Source organism: Pocillopora verrucosa, chromosome 9 (genome assembly GCF_036669915.1).
Source record: "Pocillopora verrucosa isolate sample1 chromosome 9, ASM3666991v2, whole genome shotgun sequence".
NCBI classification, from domain to species: domain Eukaryota; kingdom Metazoa; phylum Cnidaria; class Anthozoa; order Scleractinia; family Pocilloporidae; genus Pocillopora; species Pocillopora verrucosa.
In genome coordinates this window covers 14,131,975-14,152,983 of record NC_089320.1, presented here as the reverse complement: position 1 = coordinate 14,152,983, position 21,009 = coordinate 14,131,975, and the positions used below count along the sequence as shown (strand labels likewise).

The window sequence follows — 21,009 nt, the reverse complement described above, 5'->3', positions numbered from 1 at the left end:
CAGCAACGAAAGAAAGCAACTCGACTTTTTCTAGGCCTCTCTCAAGGCATCGTCAATGGATTTTTACCTTGAAATAAAGTTTCGAACTATGTTTTCCAGCTACGCAATAACGACCGAGATACCAACGGGAAAGACCCATCTCTCCGTTGTACTAAATGAGCATCATTGAGTAACCTCTTTTACTTCGTTATATAACCGCTAGGAAGTAAGCTCGGTCTACTATACAGGGCTCTTTAAGGGCTGGCGTGCAAGAACCGCAGGCTCTGTAATGCATATTGATTGACTGACCACATATATTTCAACGCAAAGTTTATTACTAAGTAACTACCCTAATCTTTGCCACCCATAGCGACGCGCTTGTTATCCCAGTCATTGATCTGTAGTGTCTTAAACATAAAGTGAGCGACATCAGCCCGTGAAACTATCAAGCCTGACCTTGTTACAGGCATTCCTTCGGCTACCACGTAATCAGTTCCGGTAAAAGGACCTAAAGCACAAAAATTAAATTTGTCTTTAATCTAAGAGTTTTGATTAGAGTGTAATCTTTGCTAAAATGGACATTTTGACCATAACTAACTTTCCTCAGTGAAAGAAGTAGATGATAAACACTTTTGTCGTTAAAGAGTTTATTAAGGATTTCATGCCGTTAGGACAGTAGTTTGGCCATCCTAGAGACAACCATTGAGAGATGGCCGTTCGCTCAAAGGTTGAATGCATTCATTAATTCGCCTAACATAAACTTTTCAGGCTTGACCATATAGTTATTTCGTTTGGTTCGTATAGTTATTTCGTTCTACATATATTGGACATATTGTAGTCTAAAGCAGTGTAGATGTTGTGGTGATATCCTTGAGACTATGGTGATTGTTTGTAGTGGTTGAGAGCATAATCTCAGGAATGTTTTTGAAACATTTGTTGATCATGGCCTGAAGGTACCTTTGATCAAGTTTGGAGGTCGCACAATAGTATAACAGATATTAGACTTCATGACAATATTTTCCATCAGTATCATGTCGTTGATGCAGGCCCGAAGAAGTGGCCGTATAATCCAATCCATCCACCTAGGATTTGACGGATCCTTCTGAACGTAGATACTAGTCACACAAACCAGTCTACCAACACCTGTCCTTTTGCAATCAAAACAAATCAAAGAAATCAAAAAATATATTACAAGTGACGGGTTGATCTTCACATGTTTACCGCAATTAGGGTAATAGCGGGAAAAAAAATATTAGAAAAAGAGAGAGGAAAATAAAAGAAATAGTAAAAAAAGAAAGAAAGAAATAAAGAAAAAGAAACAAACAGATAAAGCTGAAAATTTTAGACTTCGACGGGTACTGAACCTTTGCCTCCATAGTTCACGTTATGCTAGCGCTATAACTTATCAAGGGAGGCTTTATTCCCAAAATACGAGGTTATTTTTAGATCATCTCGGCTTTTTGGGATATCAGGATGGTCTAACCGACCACCTCGGCCTGTTAAGGAGCGTGATTTCGTGATGCGGCAAAATGGCGGGATTGTTTGGCCATATGGACATTCATACGTCGTCTGCTACATGTCTTTCCAAAACTCGATCGACGAGATTCCAGGGAGACCAGATACCTCGACAAAGTCCAAAAATAATTTGAGAAGAATGTTCTCTTTGCCTCTTAAATGAGGCTAATATAAGAGACACAACCTCTTAGCTTGATTTATTTATGTTCAGTAAACCATCTCACCATACAGGTATAAAGAAACAAAAGACAAAAAAAATTCAAATCGATTTCCTTTCCATTGCTGACGTTATGGACGTTATAGATTTGGAGTATAACATCGTTGGTGAGAAAAATGTTCCATTGTGAAAACCCAGGCATGAAAACACAGCACTATTTCCGTCGATGATGGGTGCTATAGACTCTACATCAAAGACATCTATTTACTTACTTCAAGATTTTGATGTCTTTTAAATTAATGCAGAACACGACACGGTGAGAGCAATGGGTGATAATTTGGATCTGTTACATATGTCTTACTTTGAATTCGTTTAGCAGCGTCGTACTTTAACTAACTTTGAAAAATTATATATTCGTTGTTTTAAAAGAGTGCGAGCCAAGAATAAATTAGCAAAGAATAACAGCCTAACATAGATCTCAACTTGAGCGCCCCAAAAAACATTTTTTTCCCTTTTCTCGTCTTGCCTGCACTTGCTCCGAAATGTGATTTACAACTCCGTGGTTATAGTAGCTTTTGGAAGGCCTCTCTGTTGGTTCCAATCAATAATCGACAAAGATCGACAAAAGGTTGTTTACTTTACTGAGAAAATAAGAGAGTTTAAGAGATTGGATTATATGTAAATTGCCTTCTTGATTTCTAGTTTTGTTGCGTTGTCATATGCTTTCTGGGTCCGCTGCTACTCAGTCGATGATTTCGCACAGAAATACACATTAAGGCAGCGTTCTATCTGCTTTCCATTGAAAATATAACTGACGCATAATTTTACAATATACTTGCATGTATTGTTTGCACAGAAACAGATACATTGCGCGTTTATCCAAAATGATGTCTTTAATTGTGCAAGTGAAGATTCGAAATTCGAAAAGATTCCGTTTCATTTTATTTGTTTGATTTTACTTTAAAATTTTCAATGGATAAGAGTCTAGAAAGAAACTTGCAAAGTCGCTTTGATTCGCAAAGGTAAGATTTAAAGACGACAACAACTAGCATAGGTAAGTCAAAATCCACTTACTCAATAGAGAAACTTTCCGGGGTTCTCACTAGAGCAGTAACAGCATGGCCTTTTGCCAAATTCTGCTGAAAAACTTCAAGGCCCGTTGGTCCTGATGCACCAAATACTATTAGCTTAGGAAACAGTAACTGAGGACCACTCGCCATGGATCGACCTGTAGACTGTATCCAGTGGTTGGTGTTTCGTGACTTGATTGATGGAGCGTGACTTTCCGATGCAAACATATTCATACACTTACATGTAAATTGCTGAGCCATGGCTACTGCCGCAGAGTTACTCTTTCCAAAGCTAGTAGTCTTTGGTGCCACAGGACCAACAGGCCTTGCAGTTGTTCAGCAAGCTCTGGAAAAAGGCCATGCCGTCACCGCCGTAGCAAGAAACCCCGAATCCTTTCCCATAAAGTAGGTGATTTTCATAGCTATGGTTGCTGTCTGTTGTCTTTAAATCTCGAGCTTGTGAGCCGAAACAATCTTTGTTTGTCTCGTTCAATACTTACACGGGTCGAGGTTATTTTTAAGGCAAACAAAAATCGTTCGGTTTCATTGCAATGTTTTAAGACATCACAATTAGCAAACTGAGGGTATTTGATACGAATACATGTCTCTCCTTTACACTAATATCAGAACTTGGCGAGTGGAACTAATTCAGTTTGTCCCATTAAGATTGCTGTTTGTCATACATAGTGTATGTGAAAGATTCTGTGATGTTTATTCTTACACAAAATCAGTAAGATGGCAGTAAATCGGGAGAAAATTTGGCAAAGCAACAATAATGGCGATCGAAGAATAGGAATACACGCAACCTAATTTGCATAATTATATTCTTTTCACCTGCATCACTCTTGACTGCGTTTAAGCAAATTGCCATCGGTCTTGGTCAAACATAAATTGAGGGCTCAGTTAGTTTTTAAACCATCAATCTCTAAAGCAAGATCTTGTAAATTTACCAAAGTACAAGCTGATTTAAGTTATTTTTAAAAGACTGGTGGGTGTCACGACTTCTACAACCCTGATTAGTCAGTCACGCATGTTATTTGGGCTTCTAATTAAAAATGAGTTACGTTTCAGTCAGTGAGTTTTGTATCGCGAAGAGCGCTGCCATGCAGAGTCAAGGTAAGTATAATTAAAAAACCAGATAACCTGCAAGTTTTCCCGGAAATAATTTTTGGATTTTTCGCCTCAGACAAGAAAACCTCGAAGTGGTCAAAGGAGATATCTTTGATGTAGAGTCTCTGGTTCCCATCATCGAAGGAAAAAATGCTGTGCTGTCATGTCTGGGTTTTCACAAAGGAACAATTTTCTCGCCGACAACGCTATACTCAAAATCAATGACTCCTATCACATCAGCAATGGAAAGGTAATCGAGTTTTCATATAACGTGAAACACCTGCAGACAGAGAAATACAGTGAGCATTAAATATTTACAAAGATTTTACAAAGGATAGAGCTGAGAGACTGAAACCCCTTGAAAAGGCCTCATTGGACACATTGTCTTCCTCAAGTCATATTCAGACTCAATAATCCGGTTTCCCTAAGATGTGACCAATGCCCCGCATTTTGCTGGTATACTTTAACAAAGAATGTAGGACTGTTAACCCTCAAAGTGCCTAGTCCCCCTAGGAGTATAAATGGAACTGGCGAATTGCTCAGGGAAGCCTGATAGCTTAGGGGTAACCTTGCGATGTACTAAAATTTTATGGGGAAGGGGTGGAGTAGTGATACTCTTAGTCGCTTCATGGTATGGTAATTGAATAAGCTACGGCTACGTGGGTCACTCGAGTATAGATTTAAATTCTGGCAAAGAACAAATAGAGAAGAGAACAAAAGTCCTCATGATCTCTAAAGATCAAATATCTTGGCTTCCTCCTCTCTTAACACATAAAGGGCCGGTTGCTTAAACGAAGTTTAGCCGTTTTTCGAATAAACAGCGTTCTATCTTTCGCTGAATCTTCTTTATCTCAACATTCATATTTGTAAACAGTGGCAATAGGGCCGACTGAAAGTAAGTAGTGGAAAACAACCCTCTCACAGAAAATACGTAAGGACCACTGGATGCGTAAAACTGCGATTTGGAGTAGACCTCCAGTTTATAACCGGCCCAAAGTGTTAACTTCTTCGTTTTGATTGCACTCAACAGGACAGGTGTCGGCCGATTGGTTTGTATGACTGGTATTTACACTCAGAAAGATCCGTCAAATCCTAGGTTGTGGGACTGGTTTGGAAGGCCACTGGCACGGGCTTTCATAAATGATATGGTGCTGATGGAAAATATTGTAATGAAGTCCAATATCTGTTACACTATTGTGCGACCTCCAATCCTAACGAAAGGTACATAATAACATACTATGAGTACTATCGAATCATGTTTCCATTGATTATTTACCTTTCTCTCCCTGAAAGCTTATATCGCACAAATTTGGTGAAAAACGATGAATCTACTACACCAATTATGATTTATTTCTCTTTTCTAATCGAGGATTTCAAACATATTGTTCCCGAATGCAACAGTTTGGTTAGTAATTATGCTCGAAGTCTTGTCTTTATTTATGGTCTAATGAAAATTTTCCAGGCTACGCACTTAAAATAGATTATTATTCTAACTCTTACGGGAACGATAAAGTTGTGTTCAGAGTCACCCTCGTAAGTGCTCATGCTGAGTGTAAAAAATATATATATTCAAGCATTTAAAAAGAATGAGATTCAGCTTTGAAGATCCTTCTCCGGCCATGCCTCACGTACATTACAATTTCAAGTTTACGAACATTTTGAATGACCTTAATTAGTGACCTAGCCGAACTACGACAAACAACCTACAATAAAGTTTTCCTAACACAGTCCGATTCCACAGACTAACCTTAAACATACGACCATCTCACTACAGCTGTTTCAAGCTGGGGAAACTTTGTCCAAACGCTATGCAAATCTGTTACTTTAGATACTCAAGGTAGCGAGGCCTCCTTAATAGCCCGGATGTCACTGTGGAGGGGATTGCTAAATCATAAGTACCTTTGTACACGTTTTTGTCTGAATTGTTTCTTTGTGTTTTTAGGCCCTTTGACCGAAACTAATTATGTGGTAGCAGAGGGACAATCTGTACCAAGATCTGCCTGGAGAGTTTCTCGCGCTGATGTCGCTCACTTCATGCTGAAGTCATTACAGAGCAATGAATGGGACAACAAGGGCGTCGCAATCGCTGGCAAAAAGTAGAGTCTTCTTGTAGTCGTTAAGTTTGCCTCCAAGTAGAGGCACTTGCTTAGTCATAGTTAAGGAGAAGATGCTCCAAATAGACGAACGAAAACGCACCCTTGCAAGCAAGCTGTTCAGTTGGCCGAAATTACCGTTTTATTTTATCTTATTGGATAAGAAAGGCGGGGTTATTTGCCGCATTGCACACACTGTAGTTCAAATCTCTTCAAATACGTTGGGTCAAAGAGGCTTTAAATAAAAGCTAAAGCAAAGCTCTATAAATGAATGTTTTTGTCGTAGTTATTCCCAATTTGAACGGCAAACAATATTAGTATAAAAAATATCGTGTGAGTAAAATTGGTGAGACCAAGAGAATGTAAACCGTTTATAATGTCTTGGTGAGACTTACACTATAGAACCTGGGGGAATCAAGAGGGCCACACGGAAATGAGCAGTGTATACCGGATTCGACTTCAGGAATTAGAGAGACCGTGAAATGAAACTTAACAATAGTGCGGTAAATAAGACATGAAAGAAACTCTTCTCACAAACGAAAAAAATTGACGCAGGCTCATATTGTATAGTGGCGGCAGTGATTTCACTGAAAGAGTAGGGGAGGGGGGAGGGTGGGGAGGAAGGCAAATATACTTCTGGCTTTATAGAGCAGTTGGAATTATGTTTGTTATTGGTGTAAGAAGAATCCTGTATTTACTTTCATTTAAGAAATGCAGTAGAAAACCCCCAAATGGCTTCTTCCACGCTCAAATAGCCACAACGTGCTACAAAACAAAGCAGTCAAAAATACTCACTGGCCGATGGCGATAAAAGAGACTGGAGCCGACTAATTAAAAGACGAGTTAGTACTGGAATCTGGTACTTTACAAAATGGCGGATAATTCAAGCGTACCGCCGATTTGGTGTGATGTCGGTAAGAACTTCAATGCTACTTATTTAGTGGTTAGTTTGGGACATACTGCGAGAAGGAAATGCGCTAATAGTGGTGATTTAAAGAAAGAGGTTAAAATTTGTCCGCAACATTTGGAGATCAATAGCCACGTGGTCAGCGTAGATACTATGGACAAGATACATGGCGATAACGTTTCTGTGCATTTTCCTGGTAGGTGTGTGCTTGTCTACAAGTAAATATATTGCAAAGCTACCCAAGTGTCATAATTAATAATTGACCGAGAAATGTTTGTCGAGCTCAGAGCAATGTTAGCTAGGAGAAAATTTCGTCTAGATGAACTTAACGACCGTGTGCTCCGCAAAGTACAACTGTGCTAAATAGTATGGAGCTATACAAATATTTTCCCATTTTTTTGGTCTTCTTATCCCTTGTGGTGGCCAAATCGGTCGATAAAATATGTATGATGCAGCCTGTAGACTACAGATTGGGTACAAAATGCAGACTGAGAACGAATATCATTCTTTTCAGAGTCAAACCTAGAAATGTGATAATAATTTATAACCTGCCCAATTTACTGCCCATTATAGAACAATCACTCGTATTATTTGCTGACTGGTGACTTAATTGGTTCATTTGGTGGAAAACTGATCTATGGCTAAGGAATTGAGGTGAAATACTCTAAACTCATGTTAAAGAATGTGGAGAAATCTTTCTACGTCAGTTCAGATCTGATCATGCTACAGTGTATTAAGCCACAAGTATCCTCAAATGCAATAATGGGAAGATGGGAAGGGATAGGTATTATAAGGTGTATTTGACCCTCTGGTATGGTGGCATCCATTTCTCTTGAGTGATGAGGTTGTAGCTTTGGCTTGGGCAGGACAATATGGAGACCTTGTGCTGTTCTCTTGATATATGTTAGTAGTCTCCTCTTTCTGTTGCTGGTAGGATCAGAAAGAAGGATGAGGATGAATCAATACAGATTGGTTCCAGCACAGGTATTGTAGTTAGCAGAAAACAAAAACAGTCCGCCATCCCCTAGTCAAAAGGACTTCCCACTTTCTGTTTGGGCCTACAGCCTCTCTCATTTCCAAGGGAACACACAAGATGAACACATATTGATATTAGGGTGTAAATGGTCGATCGGTCTCTGCCTATTTTCCAGACAAGGTGTCCTAGTAACATAACTTGGTATTATCAAGTGAGTTAATAACATAAATTGGACACCTCTCTGATGAAGGACCAACACCTGAAACATTTTCATTCAAACTCTTCACAGTGGACAATTTACTTTGTTGACTCATTTAATAATACCAAATTACATCTAACTGAACTCCATTTTAACTCACAAGATGCACCCAAAATAGTTTCTTTCAGTGTGATACCCAGGAGTGTAAGTGGCCTTTCAACATGTGGGAAAAATGAGATTCAAATGAGGCTTGGATTTGAACATCAAACATGTCATGAATCACAAGAGGGATTTACAAAGAGAATTTTGAAGGAGGAATTAAGAGAATTGAGGAAGGGCTGTCACAGTGTTTGTTGCCGCATGTGTGGTGCATCCATTCTTTCACCAGAAATGTAAGCTTTACTGGACTTTTGCACAAGGCAATCATACATGTAAATATCATTCAGGTTTTGCAAACATGTTTTTATGGTCATTATAATCAACAGACAGCAGATTGCAGACTTTCAGACCATGATTAGATATTGAAACTTATACAGGCTAGACATACATGTACACTGTAGAAGAGCCACCATAGAGAAATATGTGAAACATAGATTGTACTGTATTTGTACATGTAACTTGCTCAAAAGTCAAATTGTAACTTTAATTCCTCCTTAAAATGTATTCCTCATGTTCAGCTGTCTTATTACAACACCATCCCCCCACCAAAGATAACCTCTATCTTTGGGAATGTCTAGCATGTGACCTTAGGTTGGAAACATTGGACTACCCATGCTGAAATTGGAACCAGTACTGCCAACTATGATAACGTACAAATAAGTGCGATTAATTTCATTTGACAGGTTCTGTAAAGTCATTAAACTTTATGTCTCAGATAATAAGTGTAGCATGCTATGATTCAAAGATCTTTGTGTCAGGCCATATTTCACAGTACTGCCAGCTAAATTCAAAAGTTTCTTTAAATCAAAATCTTTCCAATTTGAACTCCAGATATGTAATAGATTTCTTACCATCCTCATTTTCTTGGTTCATACTGTAAGATACAGAATTGAGGGATCTCTGTTAGTAATAAAGGGTGTATCAATTGGTAAGTTTGAAACAAAGGGTTAATCATTTTATAGGTTTAGTACAAAGGGTTTATCCTAGTTTCAGCTGCAGAAAGTTACTGAAATTATAAAATAAAAAAATTCTACTCTAACCTGAATGGAATGCAAGTCCATTACAAAGTTATTCCTCAGCAATTTATCAGGTTTCCTTTAACATTTTCCTGCCCCCATTTATACTTCTGTGTGATGGGAGGCACAATAAGAGAATTAAAAGTCTTGCCCAAGAACAAAACACTGAAGTGACTCAGCCAAGGCTCTAACCCCTGCTTTCTGTATGGAACACATTCTGTTAATAAATATGCCTCTGCATCTCCCAACTTTTAAATATCATTGATTTTCATCTTTGTTTTTTTAAGACAGTTTGACAGAGTTCTTGAGTTGCCTTCTGAAAACTGGCTCAAACTTGCTCAGGACTGGTGTTGTCATGGAACAAGTCATCTAACATCTGCTGCAGGGGTTCTTGAACCAGGTGAAAAGGACTGCTTTGTCGGAGAATACTACATCAAAGTGCACCCTTCAACTATGGAACCTGGAAGACTGCAGTTTGCACCAGTAAGGATTGATGAAGATCATAATTATTTTTAAGGTGTTTGATACTTTTTCTGCAAATGTTGCAGCATGGTCAGTGGCTGGGGGAAGGTTTTGATTGTTCTTAAGTAGTGTAGAAATGTGAAATTGTTTGCTTTTTCAAAGGGCAATGAAGATCAAGTTATAGAGTGTCGCAGATGCAAAACCACTCTGGGATGTATTCGTGCAGATTCTGTGGTGATGGATCTTAGTGATGTAGAATCCAGCATTTATCTTTACAAGCACACTGTTAGCCTACGATTCAGTAACTTGTTCAGGTACAGCATTTTCCAAACTTTTTATTGGGCTTGTTTTAAGTCATAATTTATGTATTCTTTCACCTGATCAATCCTGGAAATCTGAAGATTCAACAGTTAAGACCATGACTGACTCAGCAGACAGATAATGTAATTCTAGCCAGAACTTGTATTGGTGGGTAACCGTGTGGTTAATAAATTGGGGGCTGTGTTAGCACTGAAAGACCACATAAATTTACATCTACCTATGAAAAAATTCAACAACCTTACAATTTTTGCAATAAATTAAATGAACACAGATGAAACATTACAGAAGTTTTTTTTCTTGTCCAGGACATATTGCATGGAAACATTTCTTTCAAGTTGCTTGACTTCCAAATCACAAGGCACTGCAAACTTTCGATTTTTAATTCAAGAATCCAAGCAGAATGGTGGGATACAAACACATGCCTGTGTAAGTCTTGACTGTATTGTTTTCTATTACCAGAGGGTTGTCATTTAGTAGTCTTCAAAGAGACTGTTTTGTTTAGAGGGGGCAGATATTTAGAGTACAGTATTTCAGCTCATTTCTTTCAGACAGCCCTAGGTAGTTTTCCACCAAGTCAGCAAACAATATGAGTGGTTGTAAAGTGATTGTTCAACAATAGGCAGTAAATTGGGCTGGTTATAAAATACTATCACATTTCTACTGCAAGTTTGACTGACATGGATAATATTTTGTTCTCAGTCTGCACTTCATACCCAATCTGTAGTCTGCTGGCTGCATTGTACATTAAGAGTGACAAGCAGCTTTTCTCCTTGCAGTTTCATTGCTGATTCAAACATTAAGTTCATCCATGAGAATTAAAGGAATGATTTGCCAACTAAAGGAGCTCTTGACTGTTAAACAAATTCACCATGTTGGTACCATGAGAAATGTACAGAGAACAGTATGGGGAATATGCACACTGATGTTAGGGTGTAGAGGGTTAAGGTGGAAAATTGACTAAGGTGCTAAGTACTAACATTTTATTCTACCACATACTCACAATGTCTTGTCTTGTCAATGGCAATATAAACCTACATGTAAGTATTCTCTCTATGCTATGTGTGCCTACAGTTTGATATATCAAAGAAGTTAGACGGCATTTATACCTTAAAAAGCCTTATTAGCTGAGGCTTTCACTGATAATTTAAAACTCAGGTATGCCTGATTCCCAAGGTGTTCATATTTCTGCTCAATATCTTAAGATGTCATACATCAGTCAGTCGATAATCATCTTCTCCAGCACAGTGATGGATCGCTCCCCATCTTGAGAGGACTTGCCTCTGCCATGCAGCCACTGTTTTTTAAAGAAAACCAGCAGATTCCATTGACACATCTAAAGAAATGGGGCATCAGAATTATGTAATGCTGAAAATATTAACTGGTTCTACGCTAGAACAATGGTCAGATATTGGAAAAATTACACTTTCGCTTGTTTAATTGATACCCCATTCTCATTTTATTATTTTTTTTCTCAGCTTTGGCTTTTTAATGCTGATGCTGCGATGATAACGAATATCGAACCTGGAACTTTATATGGTTGTTACAGTAAAACTGGCCTTTTTTCTGTTCGCAATACAGGTATTGACTTTCTTTTTAACTTTTTTAGTCTCTTTTTAAGATTTGTGTCCGTACCAAGTTAGCTGTTGGCTTTACATGTACAACTAAATTTGTGTTGTGCTAATAAATCCAGTCTCTAAGTTTTTGTTACTCTCTGTTTACAGCCAGATACCTGCAGGTGGTGAAAATTCTTTACAAACTTAAGCCACCCCTAGGCACTGATTGGTAAGTTGATATTTTCTCTGTGCTAATTAAAAGTAAGGGCACTATTTCTAAGGAAGCTGGAAAGAACATCTCACCGAGAATTGTCTTTTTTAAGATTTTTGTCCGTACCAAGTTAGTTGTTGGCTATAAATGTACACCTAACTTTGTGTTGCGCTAAGAAATCTAGTCTCTTATTGCTATGTTACTTTCTCTGCAAAATTAATAATGAACAGGGAACACGAGGTAGATTCTTGGCGGAACAACCCCACGGTTCAACTGTTAACGTTTCCAAAGGAAACTTGTCTGCATCTTATTCTTTTGCTTATGAAGAGTACAACGGCAGTAGCACCTACCATGCGAGAAATAAATGGATTTAAGGTACACTATGGAACTTTTACTAAAGAACGCAGACAGTTTTGTTAAGCATCACAGAGAGTCGTCGTGAAGAAAGTATGATTGATAAGCTTTTTATAAAGAAGGGGGCGGGTATTTAGTTTAAATTTGCTCAGTTGCTTAAGATACAACTCAAATGCTTTGCCCTTTGGCAATTTTCGAATTATTGAATTACCTTTTGGAATCTCAAAATACGGTCAACCTCATATCTCATTCAAACCACTTAATGGCTAAATTTTGTCGTTTCTTCAGCATACTTCTCCTTTAATCTTCAACGCTAGAAGCGATGAGCATTACCTTTCTTCAGCTCGTCTTAGCGCAAAAATTCACTCAAGACACTCGGAATGCAAGTGAATCCTTTTTCTAAGCTCACGACGTTAACTGAGGTGATCCAAAAGCCTCTGATTGTAAACGGTCGGGCTAGAAAAATTGAAAATTTCCTTTCAATTACTTGATTCAAAGGAAATTTCAGAGCCGCCCGAACCGAGATCATTTTTGTTTTTGTTCTCTTGATTCCTTTTTGTTTATTTTTTTGTTTTGTTTTGTTTGTTTAAAATCAGAACTTAAGCAATTTATTCTATCAAGAGTGGTTATTATTCCTTATATCATAAAATGATAAAGCTAAGGATTGTTTTGAGTTGTTGTGCATTGCTTTTTTCTAGGTTGGATACCTGAAGACATTGAACAATTGAATTTCCTCTAGTTAGGCTTGGCTGGTGAGATATGATCCTGAAAGGGGGAAGGAACTTAAAGTATCAGATTGTTATTTCTCTTTAAGTACATAAAACATGCATTTCTTGCCTAAAGAAAATCATTTTGCTGGGAAATCGCTCGATGACTCATCCTTGCTGTAAGATAAATTGCTGAGGCGATATTCCGTAGGAGTGATGTTAATTTAATGCATTTTGATTGTGTGTCGGGTGCTATCCGTTACACCGTTGTTGCGATATTTCGCTAGAACGGTAAACAGTCGTTTCGCCTACTAGGAGTTTTGCTAACGACCAGTTGGCCAACATCGTAGGTCGTTTCCGCCAACGTCACAGGTCGTTTCCCCTACGTCTCATGGGTCGCTTTGCTAGCATTTTACAAAATGTTTAATAATTTTTATCAGCAGAACTTGATCGACTTCTAATCGACCGAAAAGCCGTAGGGGAGTTAGTTCGTTTCAATAAAAAGTGAAAATTAATTCGATACAAGTCCATTCAAGACAAACTGAACTAGGAGATTGGCGATATCTCGGGGAAATAAAGAACGATATTCAGAAATAATCGTCACCGTTACTTTTGCATACTGCAGTCATCGCTTTTTTGTTATTAAGGAAGTAGTTCGACAATTTCCAAAAAAACTGTTTTTATTGGCAATGAAACAAATTGAAGTAAGGGTACTTTTTTGACGAAATCAGTGGTGTTTACGAGTCTTCTTTGCCTCGTCATTGCTTGCTGGACTTCCCGCTAGACATGGTGAATCCTTAATCTGTGGGGAGGTTACATGTGTTAGGAATATAAAAAATAAATAAAATCGTCCTCCACGTAAAATTATAAATGTTTTGAGGTAAAAATTAAGTAAGTCCAGTGTTTTTAAACAAAACAAAAATTAAGCAGTTATTAGATAATAAATGACAAAAATGGACAATTATTTAAACGCTGACCATCAAGCAGATAAGTAAATAAGGAAGAGGGAAAATAACAGCGCTGAAAACGTGAGCCAAGTGAAGACTATTTTGATCTTTAAGTTTTAGATCACTGGTCACAAATGTTGATGCATAAATCATTAGCGGAAACTAAGAATTCGCAATAACAAATGTCGCTTCTTATCTACCCTGCTTTACGGGTTGAGATAAAGCGACTTAAAAGCTTAATGTTCATGCATCAATCTGTACGCTGATACTATTATTCCTAGCCAATAAATCCTTTAAGTTTAAGAGAGAAGAGGAAAGGGCCACCTATATTCTTTTTAATGCGATGTAAGTCTTCTTATTTCGTCTTAGTTGCGCCTTATGTCTTTGTGTGTTTTCTTTTTATTAACTTTTTCCTAGTCAGATTACATGAAGTCGTAGTATTCAAGTATGGTTCCTGAACTCCATGTGCTGGGCGGGGAGAGGTGCTTAAAAGGTAAAGTGTCTCGAGTTTCAGGAGTTCATCCTGTAGGCCACCCAACCTGTGTTACGAGACACCTGCTTTTGATCAAATTTACCTTAAATTCCATATTTGGTGTCAGGAGGCAACACACCCGTGGCTTCCATGCGGGGGTCCTCCGGCTACTTGGGCTGCAAGTAGTGTCATCTTCAAGTTTGATAAAATTGTTGGGGCACTCTTCATTTTCTGCAACAAGACAAGCTGCCCAAGGTGTGTCGGCGATGCCAAGAGAGCCACACTTACAATTCACCTGGTGATCTGAATCAATCAAAAGTGGAAATGTTATAACAATCAAGATAGAATGATAGATAGAAATTATTTGATAGTGAACCCAGGTTGTCTGCTGGGCCGCTTAATTCTTAGGTTTAATTATTTAAACAAAGTTTAGCCATTGTTTAACAAAAGCGCGTCCTTAACAATCCTCAGTGTAGCTGAATTTTTTTATCTGAACATCTGCTTTTGCGAACAGTGTAATGAGGACCGAAAGCTTACAGTGGAAGGACATTCATTTAATTAGATCGATCCTCTCGTTTTTTTTTTTTCGTTTTTTTTTTTAATTGAAGACATCTTATTAGTTTCCATCAGCGTGATTCACCAGCTCGATGTTTTGTCGAATTTATTCAGAACCCCAGTCAGAACATTTTTAATGAAAAAATGCAGTCTATTTCCTTCGTGCTGTTCGCCAGGAAGGATCATCAAATAGTGTTAAACTCAGGAGTATTCTTACCAGAGAGAAATGCGGCGACAAAAAGCAAAAGAGAAGTTAAGTGGAAGCAAGTATTCATCTTTTCTTTCTGTCCGCTGAAGACTAAAGTTGAAAAAGCGAACAAAGGAAAATATTAAGCACTTTCTATGACTGTGAAAGAGGAAAATAAATGGAAATATGCACCAAACTTTTCCCTCGTGACAAACACTTTCAAAACGCGAATTAATAAGCTTTTTGGACACGCTCATGTCAATATGATCCTGTTTAAAAGCATAAATGCTAACCCAATTTAATTTTTCAAAAAGAAGGTAAAATTTTCTTTATCAAACTTTTTAAATTTCAGCAACTGAATGGATTAATTGAGGATGAAACGATAAAGTAAGGGGTATTGGCCAAATTTTTGCCCATGATGCGTTTGACTGCAACAAAACTTACCGAACAAAAGGGTTGAGATACACTCAGGAAAATGATAGACTCACCTTTTGAGTTCTTTACGACGATATTGAAAATAACTTTTCGTTTAGCAGTGTACCAAACAACCACATGTAATGTATTGTGTAGTGATTCAACTGAACGCAGTTGTTACCTCAGATATCTCATTAAATTTGCTGACAGAATATTGTGTCGTAATTACTCAATCTCACAAGCAGAACCATGAAAGAGGGTAAAGCAAAGTTCACTGGTACCAGAAATTAACCTGATTTTTCTCGTAAATTAGAAACCGTGTTATTGTGTATCAGGACACGACTAGCCAAGGTATGTCGAATGGGTTTCCTTTTTTTTTTTTTTTTTTTTTGACATGGCGGAAAAAATGCTGTAGGAGTAGGCGAATACATGAAAACGTGAGTTTGGATAGGACATCCATTCATCATCAGTGACTAGCAGCATACATTTCGTATTGTAACTAATTGAAACATTTTGAAGCGCACCTGGTGAAGATTGTCCTTGAAAGATAATGTGTAAATGTTTTACTTGAATAGTTTGCACCAACCTCTATTATTCTCTCGGCCGATAAGTTTTGGTATACTTATTGCACGAACTGCCGCGAATCGGAGAAATAAGATGAAATTTTGGTAACATGCAACGTTATTAGGAAAAACGTTCGTTTACCTCCTTGTTGATGGTACAGAAATTTGACGAAGTATTTGATGGAAAGCTACAGTTGATACCTAATCGATGTCCCATTTTTTCCGTTTTTTCCTCTTCTAAAATCGAGATTAATATAAATCTTTTAAAAGAGCAAATCTTGAACGACAGTGTAGTACCGTGGATAGAGCTTCAGCAAATTTACTGAACTATATGTCCTATAGCTTTAAACGAAAGAATGGACTCGTAGTCCTACTGAAGTTCCTTTTTTTCCCCATCCTACTTTTCTACCAACCCTCTACACTCTAATGTCAGATTACAAGTTGTTCATACTAATCTCTATTCGTTATCTTGCAAGGAAAGTTTGCCCAACAATCAACAGCTTCTTGAGTTCGTGATCATTTTCCTTATTCTTATCAGGGGTTACAGAGTGAACCTGGTTTTCCCACTTGGGTTTCTAAAACATTGTTACTAGTTGGAGTGCTTTTCATGCATCAGTTATCTTTAGATAAAATTGAATAGGTCTGTAAGTTGGTACTGTATGGTATCATCGCTTTACAAGATTCGAAACTTGTGGAAATCCCTTTTTAAAACGCTAATATCATATGATATGGAATTTTATTACAATGTTTAGGAATTCTGTGGACAAAATGTTATTTCTCGCTTTGATGCAAGATAGTGCTGATTTTGTAGGGTCCAGAAATACACGGGCTCCCTTATTTTTTAAGCTTTGTTTAAATTCCTTTTCTATCCTGTTTGAAAAGCCGAAATATAAAACATTTTTTCCTCACATGTTTCGGTTTCATTTTGCTGCTTTATCGGATTGTAAAATTACAGTCTAATCGATTACTTGCCGGAAATTAAGGGTACCTGCATCACGAAAATGTCGGTAAAAACTAACCTACGACCAAAATGGACCACTGGTTTAATTGAAACAAAACATAATACAATTACAATAAAATCAAAAACAAAAGACAGTTTAAATAAAGATGAAAAAATAAAATAAAATTAAAGTAAGATAACGAGAGCAAAAGTCAACATAAATTTTTAACGACGAATTGTTGAGGTTCACTGAATGTAATTCCAAAGGATAACTTTGTGGCTCATTGAATTCATTTAGGGCACTCTTTCAAGATAGAGTACCGTAAATTTAAGATAACTCTTCTTTTAAGACAAAGTTGGATAATATTATTATCAGGAAATGTTTTGTTCTATTTTCTTAGTGTAATGGAAAATTTAAATATCAGTTTTAAGTAAAAATCAAAAGAAAGTATAAATAATTTAGTCGTTCATCAGTTTAACCACCTACACGTGACCTAAATGTATGGTTTTTGAAGTCTTTTTCTTATTGTTTTGTTTCATGATGTTTAGTTTATTTTACTTTATTTTGCAGTGAGACTATCGTTCCAGGGTAAGCGATGATTGCTGTAAGATGCGGCATCGTTTTTCTTGCAATCCTTTTCGGTGTGAAAGGAACAGAAAAAGATCCTCAGTGGGCAAAAAAACTGCAAGAGGTTCTTCAAGCTCGGGATGAAAGTGTTCCAGTTTTTGAAAAGTTAAAAAGAGAAGGAAATGCCGCACAGGCTGAAAAACTTATCAGTATCCTGGAGCAATTGCCGTCTCGTCTTGAAGGGATTGACAAACTCAATGTATCTGCCATAGAAGAGGACAGAAGTCTGCTTGGAGATCTGAAGAAACTTCTAGATGAACCAGAAATTCCCGTTGTATCAAAGTTTTTTAAGAGCAAGAGCCTTCAGACAAATTATCGAGAACGTGGATTAGGTTTCATCCTAAGAACGCTTCGTGCTCATTACGACTATCGCTGCATCGCCACTCTTCTCAGTCCGTCCCAAGGGCCACCAGAAAGTGTGGCCATACCAATAGAAACCATGTGTTCTCGAGTAAAAGAAGACCTCGATAAGCAAGACGCTTACACCTTTTCAACAGACAAAATCTGTAAGAACGTTAAATTATGCTCTGGATCCGAAACTCCTCATCCTTATGGTGACTCCGATGGTACTAACGTGCAAGATGCATGTGTTGATGACAATAAATGTGATGTTGCAACCGCCATCCCTATGATGGGTGCCTTGCTGTGGTACAAAGTTAGCACTTTCATAGCACGTAGCTTTTGTAGCAATTCTCTGAGTAGACCCGACAAGTCATCTTTGGAAGCAGATCTCAAAGAGATTGACAGAATGGGACAATTAATTTTGGCATATAGCAGCACCCTATACTGGGATGATTTCTTTCGAAAAGCAGTTGAAGTACGGGCTTTTTCAAGTTTGCCAGATGCCATGGCACTCGTGGAGGAGAGAAAAAATGCCATGTCTTATGTTTCTCTGACCTGTATTGATTTACAAGCAGAAGACATGTGTACCGTCGGAAGTATTTCAAAACTGTTCCAATCATTAAAGAAACTCAAACTGGACCGAGACAATCCTCCTGCCACCCGTAACTTGCGTTTGTATTCCAGGATAGACAACCAAGAAATGATAAAACTACAGACTCAAACTTTGCAGCACATTGAACTTTTAGGAAACATCCGAAACTTAGACGAAAATTTGCAAACTGCTGTGGAAGGCATTTCCGGGTATTTCAAAGGCCTTGCAGAGTACGACCAAGGTATTGCCCAAGCGGATGTTACGTTCCTCAAGGATAAATTGAAGGAGTTTGACACTAGGGCTGGCACTCTGTCTGAAAAGCTGGACGGAGATGTAAAAGGTGCCATGATAGCTTTGGTAACTGCTCAGGCCCTCCAAGTAATAGAAGAAAGTACAATTTTGGGACTTAAGATCGCTGAGCATGCCAATTTATTGAAGGTAATCTTTGGCGGATTAGAAGCAGGCGATATCTATGAGCAGACAACAGAGGTAGCAAGGGCTATTGCGGAAGCAGCAAGAGGAATTGCTTTGATGGTTAATCTTGCAAGCGTGTACGACGACTTGTCAGCACTGGATAAAGACTTCATAGATAACGCAGATCAGATTGCAAACCTTTACGACATGGTGGAAGCAATTAAGAAGAACAAGATCGAGGACATTGGTTTTGATGCAGATAGGTTTATCAAGGGTTACGGGGATTACACGCCAAAAGTTTCGAAGGCTCGGCTTGCTCAAAATGATGCTCTGTGGGCAGCGTTTAAGGACTCGACTTGCGATCTGTTGTTCAGTGCTCAAGGTATTGGTGCCGCTGCAACTCAGGGTGTGGTAGGAGGAATGCTGTTGTGTGAAAAACTGGAAGGAACTTTGGCTGAATTTGCTGCCCTGAGAGAAAATATTTTCGATTTTCAATTTGACCTCGTTGATGCCCTAGCTCGCGTTGTTCGGGGTGAAGTTGCGAAGAAGCTTTCAGAATCTATTACAGTTTCAAACGATCTTCTGAGCGCAAGTCAGCTTATGCTGGGCTTTTTTATGGCACAATACCGTCTTCAATCACATGCTGCCTTGTACTGCGATAAGTTGGAGTACCTCAACCAAGGAAAGAAAATCGGCGAGTGCACCTCGACTGGATTCTTTACAAAACATACCTTAGACACTCTAATTGCCTACGAACCAATCTCAACATTTCACGAGGTTGAAAGATTTGTATACATACCAACTCGTCCTGAAAACGATTTTGATACGGGCTTCATAAATCTGCCTTCTCTGGCAAAAGGGAATTCTGTTACCTTCCGTATACCAGCGCGGCGATCATGGTTACTTAGATATAACTGGCTAGCGAGTGGAGAGAATTTGGCACCATTTGTGCAGAGTTTCAAGGTGTACCTTCCCCTTAAAGAATACAAAACGGGAAGTGACAAAGAACATTCAGTAACCCGTATTGAACTGAGGTCTGTCGCAGGCAGCTCATTCTCTGAAACAGGTGAAGTCGTATACAACGTACCTTTCGCCGACAGCATCTACGTTACAACCTACAATGAAGGATTTGATCGATGCCCAAATGGGAAAGAAATATCCAATCCATACAGCCTCTGCAACAATCTTCCCGCCGTCTGTGATACCAGTACCCGGGTGACGCCCGATCCCGCAACACTTATGCCCACCGTTCTATCAACATGGAAACTCAACTTCACCAAAAATTCGGGGGAACAAATCTTGACATGGAACGCGCCAAATCCTGCCACGAATCTTCTAATCATTGGAAAAGTCAAGCTTCGTTTCCTTCCCCAAGTCAAGAAAAGGCGCATTATAGGGCGACTCAGAGACGAAGCACCGGATGGGTGTTGCTCAGGGAATACTTACCGCTCAGAGTGGAGAAACAGAGCCTGTACGTCTTGCCCTTCCCCCACCTCATGTCCATCTCCCAACCCCAATTCATGCCCAACAAAATCAGTCATAAATTTAAGAGGATATTATTGTGAAAAAGGAAATGAAGATGTGGCTAAGGAACCATCTAGTAGCTAGGGTTCTACTTTAACACGTCGGAACGAGAGATCATGATCAAAAACACACTGCCTTAGAAAACAGTTCGAGTGATTAAAAGTGATGTGATCTCGCTCGATTAACAATCGCATGAATGATTAGAATAGTTTAGATTTAGGTTTTCAAGAATTAGGAAATACCGGTATCATGTCCTCTGAGTTTTTGTGACAAATTCGACAGTAATATTGTTCAAATGAACGAATTAAATCTCAGATAAATATTGATTGCGTTATATTCAGCTGTAATGCTATTAAATTGTACGTTCTTTGAATTCCATCGTCCAGGAGGGTTATAATGCCGACAAAGACGAAAAAAGGGAATCGATAGCTAAATAATAATTGAAGAGACCATACGATGTTTTTATGACAGGAAAAAGACAAATTTGTCTCTGTGCATTCCTCTCATACACCTGACTTAAAATGGGATACTTGTTACCTTTACTGACTCCTTGTCATCTTTTGGTATGGAATTTAATTTTAACTTAAACGCCATTGAACGCTGAGACGAAAATGGCGTGTTGAGACTCTTGGGTTTTGTTCT

The 21,009-nt window shown here is 38.4% G+C and overlaps 4 protein-coding genes across 7 annotated transcripts; 2 read left to right on the top strand and 2 right to left on the bottom strand.

The window, feature by feature from the left end:
• Window positions 1–329: 329 nt before the first annotated feature.
• On the bottom strand, window positions 330–2,871 carry LOC131794909 (flavin reductase (NADPH)-like). Its single transcript, XM_066172470.1, is given in 5 exon segments — window positions 330–487; window positions 937–1,124; window positions 1,764–1,914; window positions 1,917–1,939; window positions 2,726–2,871. Coding segments are annotated over 5 exon segments (666 nt in total).
• A 93-nt stretch (window positions 2,872–2,964) lies between these two features.
• On the top strand, window positions 2,965–6,196 carry LOC131794792 (flavin reductase (NADPH)). The gene is made up of 4 exons (XM_059112344.2): window positions 2,965–3,126; window positions 3,908–4,081; window positions 4,862–5,052; window positions 5,774–6,196. Exons 1-4 carry the CDS (start codon window positions 2,981–2,983, stop codon window positions 5,929–5,931), a joined length of 669 nt encoding a protein of 222 aa, XP_058968327.2. The 5' UTR covers window positions 2,965–2,980; the 3' UTR covers window positions 5,932–6,196.
• A 599-nt stretch (window positions 6,197–6,795) lies between these two features.
• On the top strand, window positions 6,796–20,641 carry LOC131794865 (E3 ubiquitin-protein ligase E3D). 4 transcript variants are annotated; one of them, XM_059112432.2, is made up of 10 exons: window positions 6,796–7,027; window positions 8,185–8,398; window positions 9,469–9,664; window positions 9,806–9,957; window positions 10,270–10,390; window positions 11,440–11,542; window positions 11,686–11,746; window positions 11,959–12,103; window positions 12,781–12,834; window positions 17,439–17,574. In XM_059112432.2, the coding sequence occupies exons 1-9, from the start codon at window positions 6,796–6,798 to the stop codon at window positions 12,808–12,810; spliced, it is 1,254 nt and encodes a 417-aa protein (XP_058968415.1). In that variant the 3' UTR covers window positions 12,811–12,834; window positions 17,439–17,574. The 4 variants fall into 4 exon arrangements, with proteins under 4 accessions (XP_058968415.1, XP_066028628.1, XP_058968414.2 ...); XM_066172531.1 differs by lacking the exon at window positions 17,439–17,574 and adding an exon at window positions 14,154–14,374; XM_066172530.1 differs by lacking the exons at window positions 6,796–7,027; window positions 8,185–8,398; window positions 9,469–9,664; ... (3 more) ...; window positions 11,686–11,746; window positions 11,959–12,103 and adding an exon at window positions 14,154–14,229 and having other exon boundaries at window positions 12,801–12,834; window positions 17,439–20,641.
• Window positions 13,455–15,504, bottom strand: LOC131794866 (uncharacterized). The gene is made up of 4 exons (XM_059112433.2): window positions 15,439–15,504; window positions 14,981–15,061; window positions 14,312–14,511; window positions 13,455–13,591 (listed from the first exon to the last, which is right to left on the bottom strand). The coding sequence occupies exons 2-4, from the start codon at window positions 15,036–15,038 to the stop codon at window positions 13,517–13,519; spliced, it is 333 nt and encodes a 110-aa protein (XP_058968416.1). The 5' UTR covers window positions 15,039–15,061; window positions 15,439–15,504; the 3' UTR covers window positions 13,455–13,516.
• Window positions 20,642–21,009: the final 368 nt, after the last annotated feature.